The following is a 13,790-nucleotide window of genomic DNA, read 5'->3' on the forward strand; positions in this document are numbered from 1 at the left end:
CGGTATGAAAAATTCTTGGTAATGGATGAAAAAGGATTTAGCTTTAGATTTAGAGATACAGTGCGGAAACAGGCCCTTCGGCCCACTGAGTCCGTGCCGCCCAGCGATCCTCGCACATTAACACTATCCTACACCCACTAGGGACAATTTTTACATTTACCCAGTCATTTAACCTACAAACCTGTACATCTTTGGAGTGTGGGAGGAAACCGAAGATCTCGGAGAAAACCCACGCAGGTCACGGCGCCCGTAGTCAGGATCGAACCTGAGTCTCCGGCGCTGCATTCACTGTAAGGCAGCAACTCTACCGCTGCGCCACCGTGCCGATTTGGGGGCAGGCCGGAATGCTGTGCAAGGTTACAACCAGATTAGCAATGCTCGAGGGTGTACGAAGGAACTGCAGGTGCTGGTTTACATTGATGATAGACAAAATGCTGGAGTAACTCAGGCAGCATCTCAGGATAGAAGGAATGGTTGACGTTTCGGGTCGAGACCCTTTGTCAGACCTGAGGGAGTGTTCGAGGGAATGACTTTCGGGGCCAGCCAGCCAAGTCCTGCTCAGAACTCGTATTGTTTGGATAAATTCCGTTAGAGCAGCGTCTTACTTTTTGATTCCCTGGAAGGTGCTGCTTGCCATGTCAATGATGCCGCCCGTCGGCCGTGCCACCACTCCCACCAAACCCTTGCCGATTCCTTTAAAGAAACCAGCTGCACCTTCCTTTCTCGCACCTGTCGAGGAAATTGTAACACGTTGATCGTTCGCACACAAACTTAATTTTTTTTTACCAGATTATTGCAGAACTTTTATTACCCAGATAATAACAGCTGGTAAAATGGCATAGAATGCAAAAATATCAGTGTTATATACACAGCCAAATACAGCCTGGATGGTTTCCAAACAGGAAACAAATTATATGGAGCAAGGTTCACACATTCTCCACACTGATTGTGACCAATGTAAAGGGCTGCCCTGTACACCAGGTCTAGGAATGATGTTTTAACCCCTCAAGGAATGATGTTTTAATCCCTTTGGTGGTATGAACTCGATGTCCAGAAGGAAGAGGTAGTAAGGACGTCCTCCATGATGGACTTTACAACTACACGGGTCAATTTGCAGACTAAGCCGACTGGGCTTGTATTCACTGGAATTTAGAAGGATGAGAGGGGATTTTATAGAAACATATAAAAATATAAAATTGGACAGGCTGGATGCAGGAAAAAATTTCCCGATGTTGGAGGAGTCCAGAACCAGGGGTCACAGTTTATGAATAAGGGGTAGGTCAGTTAGGACTGAGATGAGGAAAAACTTTTTCACCCAGAGAGTTGTGAATCTGTGGAATTTTCTGCCAATTTGTGGAGGCCAATTCACTGGATGTTTTCAAGAGAGAGTTAGATTTAGCTCTTAGGGCTAACGGAATCAAGGGATATGGGGAGAAAGCGGGAACGGAGTACTGATTCTGGATGATTATCCATGATCATATTGAATGGCGGTGCTGGCTCAAAGGGCCGAATGGCCTACTCCTGCACCTATTTTCTATGTTTCTATGAATTAACAGCAGTAGAGTGATGAACAAATTAATAGATTGCACTCATAACTATTGTTGAAGTTAGCATGCTGGGGAACCAATGATAAAATATGGCACTTTAGACCTACTCTGTACAATGAGGACCTTTGGGGAAGAGTGATCATAATATGATGAATTTTGTATATAAACATTGAAAATTATTTGTTTAATTACAAAACCAATGCCTTTAAAAAATTGCAAACGACCAAGTATGAGCCCAGGAAATTAGATTGTGAACAAAGACATTGACAATGGAAAGAAATATACCCCAGTAACAAGAACGAACTGAAAAAGCATGTATAAATACGGAAAAAGAAAAGATCAGCTTGTGGCGCCATCTCTGTGGATCGCATTTGAACAGGTACATAGATAGGAAAGGTTTAGGGGGATATGGGCCAAACGTGGGAAGGTGGGACTAGTGTAGATGGGGCATCTTGGTTGGCATGGGCAAGTTGTGCCAAAGGGCCTGTTTCCATGCTGTATGACTATGAGTTGAACTGTATTATGACCTCCCTCTCTAATATCTTATGAAAGCAAGTAACCGTTTCTACTTTTCATCCAACTGATCTGCATTACGAATCTTTGGACTTTAACACCAATTGCTCCTCAATTCTCCCTAGGACCGTACCATCCATTATGTATGTCCTGCTCTGAGTTCGTCCTCTCAAAATGTGCACTTAGAAAGACTAAAGTCCCATCTTCATTGCTCTACCCAACTTACCCACTGATCAAAATCACCCTCAGCCCAACACTTTAGACTGTTGAGATACAGCGTGGAAACCCAAACCCCCTTGGCCCATCGAGTCTGGGCCGACCAGCGGTCACCCTGTACACCAGCACTATCTTACATACTAGAGACTATTTAAAATTTACAGAAGCCAATTAACCTACAAACCTTTACGCCTTTGAAGTGTGGGAGGAGACCCATGCAGTTACAGGGAGAACATACAAACACCGTAGAGAGCATCCAGAGTCAGGATTGAACCCGGGTCTCTGGCGCTATAAGGCAGCAACTCTACCGCTGCGCCACTGTGCCGCCCCTAAGGGAAGACGATCCTCCATTCTCCCTGCATCACCAATTCTCATGTCATTTGCAAACTTGATAATGGTATCACCTACGTTCACATCCAATCTTTCATGTGTATAAAAAGCACTAATGGGCGCCAGCACTGAACCCTGTGGCACACCATGACCCACACACTCATGCTTTTTCAAAAGCAACATACAAATTGGTCAGACTGGATCTCTCATCTTTGTTGATTAACCCCTTCTTTTCCATATGGCAATTGTGAGTGTTCCTCAGAATTTTCTCACAGACGTGACTGGTGATGGCAAGCATGCCTTCTTTACCACCCTGCGTTGCCACGTTTCAGTGGTCTGTGGATTGCACTCCACGATCTCCCTGAGGATCCTGCTTTTATACTTTCCTCTTAGATTTGACCTCATAAAACATACGTGGATTAAACTCCATGCATCATCTGAAAACTTACAAATCAGGCCACCAAAATGTCCCGATGAATCATTAAGGCATTACAAGTAATACAAACAGCATAGAACCTGCCCCTTCAGTGCACCATGCTTTGAGATTTTCTTGACATAGTTTACCAATGGTACTTTGTGTTCCTTCTTTTCCCTCCTAGGTTCTGGTTCAGATACCTCACCTCCTGTCCTATACACCTTTGCGGCCTTCACAGTTTTTTTTACAATACTATACATCTTTATTGTCATTGTACAGGGGTACAACGAGATTGGGAATGCAACTTCCATTCGATGCAATAAATTAATTAGCTAATCAACAGAAATTTAGACAACCCAGAGAAACAAAATTAGAAACAGTTAAAACAGTATAAAGTGCAAATAGGTCTGTGCCGGGTCGCAGTGCGACATGACCATCCGAAGGAGACAGTTCATGGGGGGGGGGGGGGAGGCACTCAGCCGGACCGGTTCAGAGCAGCTATGGCCCTGGGGATGAAGCTGTTCCTGAGTCTGGAGGTGCGGGCGTAGAAGGCCTTGTAACATCTTGGAAGGATATTCTTGCTATGGAGGGCATGCAGCGTAGGTTCACTAGGTTAATTCCCGGAATGGCGGGACTGTCGTATGTTGAAAGGCTGGAGCGATTGGGCTTGTATACACTGGAATTTAGAAGGATGAGGGGGGATCTTATTGAAACATATAAGATAATTAGGGGATTGGACACATTAGAGGCAGGAAACATGTTCCCAATGTTGGGGGAGTCCAGAACAAGGGGCCACAGTTTAAGAATAAGGGGTAGGCCATTTAGAACGGAGATGAGGAAGAACTTTTTCAGTCAGAGAGTGGTGAAGGTGTGGAATTCTCTGCCTCAGAAGGCAGTGGAGGCCAGTTCGTTGGATGCTTTCAAGAGAGAGCTGGATAGAGCTCTTAAGGATAGCGGAGTGAGGGGGTATGGGGAGAAGGCAGGAACGGGGTACTGATTGAGAGTGATCAGCCATGATCGCATTGAATGGCGGTGCTGGCTCGAAGGGCTGAATGGCCTACTCCTGCACCTATTGTCTATTGTCTATTGTCTGCGCCCTCCAAGGCTGGTAGCTGTGTCCCGATAATCTTCTGAGTTCTGTAGACTACCCGCTGAAGAGCTCTCCTCTCTGCCTCCGTGCAGCTGAGATACCACACAGGGATGCCATGTGTTAGGATGCTCTCTGTAGTGCAGCGGTAGAAGGTCATAAGCGGCTGTTGGGGCAGACCAGTCTTTTTCAGTGTTCTTAGGTAGAACAGTCATTGCCTTCTTGACCAGCGCAGCAGTGTTAGTGGACCATGTGAGGTCCTCCGAAATGTGAGTGCCCAGAAACCTGAAGCTGGACACTCTCTCCACACTGTCCCCGTTGATAAAGATCGGGGCGTATTCCCCATTATGTGACTTTCTGAAGTTGATGATCAGCTCCTTGGTCTTAGAGGTGTTTAGGGACAGGTTGTTATCTGAGCACCAGTCCGCCAGGTTCTGCACCTCCGCTCTGTAGTGTGTTTCATTACTGTTGGTGATCAACCCGATCACCGTTGTGTTGTCTGCAAACTTGACAATGGCGTTGGGGGCGAATGCAGGAACACAGTCGTGTGTGAGGAGGGAGTAGAGCATGGGGCTCAGAACACATCCCTGTGGTGTGCCGGTACTCAGGGTGATAGTGGAGGACAGGTGCGGGCCCATTCTCACTGCCTGCAGTCGCTCCAGCAGGAAGTCCAGGATCCAGTCACATAATGACGAGCTGAGGCCTAGCTGGTGGAATTTGGTGTTGAGCTTGGTGGGGATGACCGTGTTGAAGGCAGAGCTATAGTCTATGAATAGCATCCTCACGTACGTGCCCTGTCTCTCCAGGTGAGTCAGGACAGTGTGAAGAGCCAGAGAGATGGCGTCCACTGTGGATCTATTTGCCCTGTATGCAAATTGATGCGAGTCCAATGAAGCAGGGATGCTGGATTTGATGTGTGATAGGACCAGCCTTTCAAAGCACTTCATGACTATCGGAGTTAGGGCAACCGGACGGTAGTCGTTCAGGTTGGTGATTTTTGTTTTTTTCGGCACCGGCACTATGGTAGCCGACTGCAGGCACTTGGGGACCGTAGCCAGAGATAGTGACAGGTTAAAGATCCTGGTGAATACCTCAGCCAGCTGTTCAGCACGGTCCCTAAGTACCCTTCCTTGAACTCCATCCGGTCCTGCAGCCTTGCGTGGGTTGACCCTTCACAGAGCGCGCTGTACATCCTGTGTGCTCAATGTTAAGACCAGTCCCTCCGCCTCGGCTGGGGTTCTTCCACTCATGGTGGTGTTGCCAGTTTCGAAGCGGGCAAAGAAGGTGTTAAGCTTGTTGGCCAGTGTGACATCGCTGTGGGGGCAGGCAGGGCTGCTCTTGTAGCCAGTGATGTCCCTGGCACCCTGCCACATGCTTCTGGTGTCCGTGGTATTGAAGTGGTCTTCCACCCATTGCCTGTGGATGTCTTTGGTCCTTTTTAGTTTCAGTTTTCTTATCCTGCCCAACAGCGGTGGTTGGTATAAAGAATGTGTAGGTAATTGAGGCAGGTACTAAGATCATAAGTGATAGTAGAATTAGGCCATTTGGCCCATCAAGTCTACTCCGGCATTCAATCATGGCTGATCTATCTCTCCCTCCTCACCCCATTCTCCTGCCTTCTCCCCATAACCTCTGACACCTGTACTAATCAACATAACAATCAACTAATCAACTGTAACAACATTTCAGACATTTGGACAGGTTATTGGATAGGAAAGTGTGGAAGAAAAATCAATATCCTTCCTTACTTAATTTTGATTGGAATTGAACAAGGTAATGAAAGGGTGCTTGGATGTGACAATTGGCATCTCTCGTTGACCAGGTGCAGAAGAGGTTGGTGGGAATCGGCAAAGTAAGATTAGACGCATTACCTCTTGTCTGGGAATGTGTTGAAGGGTGGATGGTAAAGGTAAACATGAAATAGAAGAGGAGATAACGAAGCTTGTTTTCCCTTCTGTGAGACGTTACAGTTGGCCACCTTCGCCCCCTACCGCTAGTGGCATGGAAATGCTACTGTAAATGGGGGGCTTATAATTGGCTTGGAGAGGGGATGTTGGCACGGGCCGCCTAAAAGGTGAGATAGAATAATGTCACGATGCCCTTGTATTGTGTTTGACTTGTATTAACCATCTGTTGTTGAATAAGATTAACATAAACAAAAAGTATGTTATGACTAACGAAATAATTGGTACCCATGTAGTTGATAGAATATTTTCGTAGAGTAGTACCTAACAAAAAACAGAAGTTGTTTACTGCACAGTATAACTGTCGGCTAATTCTGCTGTGAAGTCAGAGAACTGGTGGGCAGTTTACTGCCGCCATCTCTCCATGATATCATGCAATAAAGTCGCTTGAAGCAAACCTGCAAAGTCTCCGCTTTTCATTTCTCTTTAATTGCACTCTAAATTAATTTCTTCCACAGAAAGGTTTAGAGGGATAGGGGCCAAACGCAGGCAGGTGGAACACGCGTAGATAGGGGATCTGGGTTGGCATGGGCAAGTCGGGCCGAAGGGCATGTTTCCATGCTGTTTGACTCTATGATTCCCTTTATATAATTGATTAAAACCTTGATATCCCGTGACATCCCAGGTTCGCTGGGGTTACCTCCTTACCTTTAACCCTTTTGAATGACTCCCCCTCGTGAGGTGTACGATTACCTAAAGGTCTCTCTGATACGTGTAAGTTATTTCCAGAGTAGCCAGCAGTAACATGCTACTCAATACATCAAGTAAATGAGAAGCTCTTTAATGAGAGTTAACAATTTATCTTAATATTGTACAAAATAATCTATTTGCCACATTTCCAATCGGTTCAAACATACCTTCGACTGGCTTTGTGATGATTCCTGTAAATCCTCCCACCACACCCTGAAAGAACAAATATTTATAAATTATTTTTTGACGTGATGAAATATGGCAATTGAGCTAGCACGGAACTGGGTCATTTTAGCTTATTTGAGCATTGAAAAAAAGTATAAAGTGTCATGACAAGAGGGAAGACACTGGAAAATAATCTGAGGGAGAGGATTAATGATCATTGGAAAGGCAGGGATTAGAGCAAGTTGTATCGAATAGACAATAGACAATAGGTGTAGGAGGAGGCCATTCGGCCCTTCGAGCCAGCACCACGATTCAATGTGATCATGGCTGATCATTCTCAATCAGTACCCCGTTCCTGCCTTCTCCCCATACCCCCTGACTCCGCTATCCTTAAGAGCTCTATCTAGCTCTCTCCTGAATGCATTCAGAGAATTGGCCTCCACCGCCTTCTGAGGCAGTGAATTCCACAGATTTACAACTCTTTGACTGAAAAAGTTTTTCCTCATCTCCGTTCTAAATGGCCTACCCTTTATTCTTAAACTGTGGCCCCTGGTTCTGGACTCCCCCAACTTTGGGAACATGTTTCCTGCCTCTAACGTGTCCAACCCCTTAATAATCTTATATGTTTCAGTAAGATCCCCTCTCATCCTTCTAAATTCCAGTGTATACAAGCCTAGTCGCTCCAGTCTTTCAACATATGACAGTCCGGCCATTCCGGGAATTAACCTAGTAAACCTAGGTTTACTAGGTTTACCTAGCCCTCAATAGCAAGAATATCCTTCCTCAAATTTGGAGACCAAAACTGCACACAGTACTCCAGGTGCGGTCCAGAAGGACCTCTTTGCTCCTATACTCAACTCCTCTTGTTATGAAGGCCAACATTCCATTGGCTTTCTTCACTGCCTGCTGTACTAAATGATATCAAATGATACTTTGGGCATTGTTTCAGCATCTTTGAATATCGACCCAGCAAAAAAGAATAAATGTCTGCATCTAGCTATTCAAAAAAAACTAATAAAGAGAGTCTTCGCTACTTTCTACTTAAGTAGGATAATGAAGCAATGTTTCCTCTGCAGGCAACTGTTATGTTCTTGCCACATTCTTTCTCTCCACTAGGTGGCGGTTGTACATAGTCTCACTGGCAAACATCCTGTGTGTGACAGGTATATTTGTACAGGGTTTGTGTGTGAACAGGGTGCCTTGCATTAGTTACATGGTGGGCAGTTGGGCCAAGCGGAGGGTATTCCGACAAAAATGGAGATGAAAGCGATTTTCAATAATGTGAAGCTGCATCATCTATTAGTTTAATTTAGTTTAGAGAAGAAGCGTGAAAACAGGCCCTTCGGCCCACCGAGTCTGTACTGACCAGCGATCCCCACACATTAACACTACCCTACACACACTAGGGACAATTATACATTTAACCAAGCCAATTAACCTACAAACCAGTACGTCTTTGCAGTGTGGGAGAAAACCGAAGATCTTGGAGAAACCCCACGCGGTCACGGGGAGAACGTACAAACTCCGTACAGACAGCACCCGTAGTCGGGATGGAACCCGGGTCTCTGGCGCTGTGAGGCAGCAACTCTACCGCTGCACCATCGTGCCCCCTATATGATGGCCATGACTGAAGAATTGTATTTCCTAAATTGTATTTGTACATGAGAGCAAATTGCAGATTCAGATTAGTTCAGCTCCAGAGTGCAATGAAATTCCTTGTGCTTGTGAAGCTCATACTGTAACAGTATGCATGATGATAGATACAATAAGTGCACACCAGTGAGCCTGGTCTGGTCAGTCATGAGTGTCACAAATTGCAACCACTCACTGCATCTTGTCAGTTCAAAACAGCCCTGCATGTCAGGGCACATACAGATTCAAAGCAAGGACAAGCAACAAAAGCAATTTCAATGACAGTTAGCAAGAAAGACTTCATGGTTTGATTGATAGTGGTTACAATATCCCTACAGTTCTGTAGATGCAGAAACCTTCCAGTGCAGTGGCACAGTGGTAGAGTTGCCACCTTACAGCACCAGAGACCCTGGTTCCATCCTGACTACAGGTGCTGCCTGTACATAGTATGTACATTCACCCCATGACCACAATTCCCCGGGTGCTCTGGTTTCCTCCCACGCTCCAAAGACGTACAGGTTTGTAGATTAAATGGCTTCGGTAAGGATTGTAAATTATCCCTAGTGTGTAGGATAGTTTTAGTGTGTGGGGATTGCTGGTTGGCGCAGACTTGGTGGGCTGAAGGGCCTGTTTCTGCACTGCATCTCTAAACTAAATTAAGCTTAACTAAAAAGAAAACAAAGGGACTGGGGTGGGGTGCGATCGAGGTTTTTAATGTGCTGGGACCTGAAGAGGTGGTTGTGAAGTTGAGAACCAGCAGCCATGGTCCACAGATGTAGAAATTTCAATTGATGCTGCATCGATAATTAACTTTAAACTGGAGAAGAATAGAAGTTAACCACAGGTACTCGGGACAAGCAGGAGATGGTGCAAGGAATCAGGGATTCACTCAATGGCCCAACTGGAGCAAAGACGAGGCCATCTCACTGCTGCTCCTCATGTTTGTAATTAACAGCCCATAAAGTTTCCCTCCTTCAGGTGGTTTTCTTTAAATGATAGGAACTTTACTTACCCGCAACAGGCCTTTTCCCCCTTTGGCCAAACTGTCTCCAAAGTCCTTGGGTTGGCGGTTCATCTCTTCCCTCCGCTTCTGTTGATACTCTTTATCCATTGTGATAGCCGCCAAACCTTTGCCAACTGAGCCGGTGATTCTGGATACCACACCAGCTGCACCACCTGTACATAAGATCATTTGTATTCTGCATCAGTGTTGGGGAGGTAGACAAGATTCAAATCCAGTGAATGACCGATTCTGAAACTATCTGAAAAATATGGACTTTATAATGTAGGAAGGAACTGCAGATGCTGGTTTGCACCGAAGATAGACACAAAATGCTGGAGTGACTCAGTGGGAAAGGCAGCTTCTCTGGAGAGAAGGAATGGGTGACGTTTCGAGGCAAGACCCTTCTTCAGACCAAGAGTCAGGGGAGAGGGAGACATTGAGATATGGAAGGGTAAGGTGTATAATGAACTCATAGTCATCAGCTTCGCAGTGATCTAAACCAAAGACTGAGTCAATAGAAAGCTGGTACCTACCGACTGTGTGCCCCAGCAAGCTCCTCACTCCGATCACAAAGCCCTCGGCAAATTCCTCTGGTCCCTGAACCGCTCCCTGGAATGATCACAGTCGCTGATGTATTATGAGCATTAAAACATGGAGAAACTTTCAAAATGGATAGCATTTTCACTGCCTTACCTGGAAAGGCTCATAAAAGAATGCTTCAACTCCTTCAGAAAGTCCTCTGATCAGGCCAAACGGGTTTCCAAGAACATCCAGCCCCAAAACAAGCACGTACATTTGCTTGAGAAACTGTGAGGAACAGGAGAGGGTTTGGTTAGTGATTGTCGCCCAGGCTTAAGGCTGGAGCAGTGTGAGACAATGCTGTTTCACACACAGCCCTGCTGCCTCTCAGCTCCAGTGACCTAGTCTACATCCTGGCCTCTGGTGCTGTCTGGGTGGTATTTCTACCTTTAGTTTAGTTGACTTTAGAGATACAGCGAGGAAACAGGCCCTTCGGCCCACCGAGTCCATGCCGACCAGCAATCACCTAAACGCTAGTTATAAGCTACACTAGGGAAAGAGCTCTGGATTGTTTACGAAGTATAAGAAAATAACTGCAGGTATCGAAGGTATTTATTCACAAAATGCTGGAGTAACTCAGCGGGTCAGGCAGCATCTCAGGAGAGAAGGAATGGGTGACGTTTCGGGTCGAGACCCTTCTTCAGTCTGAAGAAGGGTCTCGACCCAAAACGTCACCCATTGCTTTTCTCCAGAGATGCTGCCTGACCTGCTGAGTTACTCCAGCATTTAATAATAATAATAATAATAATGCATTACATTTATATAGCGCTTTTCTAACACTCAAAGACGCTTTACAGGGTTTACTAAAACATAAAAGAAAATAAATAGATAAATGAGTAAACGAAGAGAAAAGGAAAAAGAAGGTGAGGTAACGGTCAGTGGTTGAAGGCAGTGCTGAACAGATGAGACTTCAGTGATGTTTTGAATGTGGTGAGTGAGGAGGAGTCTCTGACGGTTTGGGGTAGTGAGTTCCAGAGTGTGGGAGCAGCGATGGAGAAAGCCCTGTCCCCCCAGGATCTGAGTTTGGTCCGGATGGGGGGGGACAGGAGGTTAGCAGCAGCAGAGCGGAGGGTACGGGTGGGAGTGTGTCTGTGGAGGAAGTCAGTCAGGTAGGATGGGGCCAGGTTATGGAGGGCTTTGTATGTCATGAGGAGGATTTTGTACTGGATTCTCTGGGTTTACTGGATTTTGTGAATAAATACCCTGGATTGTTTACTATCTGCTCACAGTCACGAATGGATGGATTAGAGAAGCCCACTGGTTAGTATAACGATTTGACAGGAACCGCAACAGTTTGCTCTCTCACACATACTCAGAGAGTCATACAGCACGGAAACAGGCCCTTTGGCCCAACTCATCCATGCCGACCAAGCTGTCCCATCAAAGCTCGTCCCATTTACCCGCATTTGGCCCAAAGTTAACCAAGAGCATTGACTCAGAGCAGGCATGAGAGGAAAGCATCAGGAATGCCAGCTTCTGTGGACATTTGTCCATCAGCTAAGTGATCATTCTCAGAGCTGAAGTAAACTGCAAGACAATTGGAGAGAGAAAGTACTTACTTGTTCTCCATAGTGTCCACCTGCTGCCAACATCAACTGGTCTCTCTTGTAGAATTGACATTTAATTTCGAAGAAGGCAAGCCTGTAACCCAAGAAACTCACTTTCATTTCTTTGAAAATGGTAACAGCAAATACTTAAGGACACTCATTCATAAATGTAATACAGTTTTATACTATTTTGGGTATTTTATTCATGAGACATCTTTTTTGTTTATTTATCATATTCTCTATTGAGTACGGTGTCCTCACACCAGCTAGAGTGTGGTCCTGATCTCCTGGTGGCTCAGCGCTTCAACTCCCCCTCCCTTTCTAAATCTGACCCTTCTGTCCTGGGCCTCCTCCATTGTCATGAGACCCAGCGTAAATTGGAGGAACAGCACCTCATATTTTGCTTGGATAGTTTACACCCCAGCGGGATGAACATTGACTTCTCCCACTTCAGGTAGTCCCTGCTTCCCCTCTCGATCCTCTTCCCATTCCCAGTTCTCCCACTAGTCTTCCTGTCTCCAACTACATCCTATCTTTGTCCCGCCCCCTCCCCTGACATCAGTCTGAAGAAGGGTCTTTATCCGAAACGTCACCTATTCCTTCTCTCCTGAGATGCTGCCTGACCCGCTGAGTTACTCCAGCATTTTGTGTCTAAGGTCTGTGTAGGAATGGGAAGGAGAATTAAAATGTCCAGCAACTGGGAGATCAGGTTGGTTCTCGTGGGCTGAGCGAAGGTGTTCCGCGTAACGATCGCCCAGTCTGCGTTTGGTCTCGCTGATGTATAAGAGTTCACATCTTGAACGTCGGATACAGTATCTGTTTTTCGCATCTCTTTCATTCATTGTTCTTTATCTCTCCACGTCACCGTTTATATTTCTCGTTTCCCTTATCCCTAACCAGTCTGAAAAAGGGTCTCGACCCACCCATTCCTCCATAAAATGCATGTTTACTGCAGAGAAATTAATTTCTCATCAGCACGAACATTCCTGCAATATTATAAAAGTATTAAAATAAATACAGCATTATGTTCATCAGACAACGATCCCTCCCCCTACTGCATTAAAAAATATCCTGGGGACAAAACACCCCTAATGTTAAAACACCTTGCGCTGCTTACTTAAAGATAAGGTCATCAACGTCTGTTAATGTTGCTCCAATGCTTTTGAGCAAAATATGGATGGTCTGGAGTCGCATTGCTTCCTGCTTTGTACCCCTTGACTCCTCGCCTCCTGAGTCCAAAGACAAGCTCAGATGCAACTGTTAGAAAAGAACAGAATGACTATAATCAACTTGTGACAAAAAGAATCCAGAGTAGGAACAGAGTAGGATATTGTAGAATGCTTGGCGAAAGGTAGAGGTGACATTTTCAAATAAACCCAATGCTTATGCAAAGCCTTCAGTGTTAGAGCTAACTTGGAAAAAGAACAAAGCTGAGAAATGTAATATTTATGTGCAAGATAATATTTTTGTGCAAAGCTGAGAAATGTAATATTTATGTGCCTTCAATACAGTCATCCCAACTAAGCTCACCTCCAAACTCCACCAGCTAGGCCTCAGCTTCTCAATATGCAACTGGATCCTGAATTTCCTGACGGAGCACCCTCAGGCAGTGAGACTGGGCCTCCACCTGTCCTCCGCTACCACTCTGATTACCGGCACACCACAGGGTTGTGTACTGAGCTCCATCCTCTACTCCCTCTTCACATGACTGTGTTCCTGCATTCGCCACCAACACCATTGTCAAATTTGCGGATGACATAACGGTGATCGGGCTGATCTCCAACAGCAATGAATCAGCCTACAGAGCGGAGGTGCAGAACCTGGCGAGCTGGTGCTCAGAGAATAACCTGTCCCTAAACACATCAAAACCCAAGGAGCTAATTATCAACTTCAGAAGGTCATATAATGAGGAATACGCTCCAGTCTTCATCAACGGGGACAGAGTGGAGAGAGTGTCCAGCTTCAGGTTTCTGGGCACATATATTTCAGGGGACCTCACACGGTCCACTAACACCGCTGCGCTGGTCAAAAAAGCACAGCAAAGGCTGATTTTCCTGAGGACGCTGAAAAAGGCCGGTCTGCCCCAACAGTTGCCCCAACCT

General features: G+C 45.7%; 1 protein-coding gene across 5 annotated transcripts in view; it reads right to left on the reverse strand.

Annotated features, from left to right (window-relative positions):
- Window positions 1–13,790, reverse strand: part of vps13c (vacuolar protein sorting 13 homolog C) — a 288,791-nt gene that overhangs the window by 31,491 nt on the left and 243,510 nt on the right. For all 5 annotated transcript variants that reach the window (XM_078429970.1, XM_078429968.1, XM_078429967.1 and 2 more), the window contains 7 exons: window positions 12,806–12,945; window positions 11,701–11,782; window positions 10,256–10,369; window positions 10,096–10,171; window positions 9,572–9,735; window positions 6,930–6,975; window positions 606–729 (listed from right to left, as the gene is read on the reverse strand). In XM_078429970.1, coding sequence (XP_078286096.1) covers window positions 606–729; window positions 6,930–6,975; window positions 9,572–9,735; window positions 10,096–10,171; window positions 10,256–10,369; window positions 11,701–11,782; window positions 12,806–12,945 — 746 coding nt within the window. The remainder of the gene's footprint in view (window positions 1–605; window positions 730–6,929; window positions 6,976–9,571; window positions 9,736–10,095; window positions 10,172–10,255; window positions 10,370–11,700; window positions 11,783–12,805; window positions 12,946–13,790) is intronic.

The sequence above is a fragment of the Rhinoraja longicauda genome, chromosome 38, assembly GCF_053455715.1.
Source record: "Rhinoraja longicauda isolate Sanriku21f chromosome 38, sRhiLon1.1, whole genome shotgun sequence".
NCBI lineage: Eukaryota > Metazoa > Chordata > Chondrichthyes > Rajiformes > Arhynchobatidae > Rhinoraja > Rhinoraja longicauda.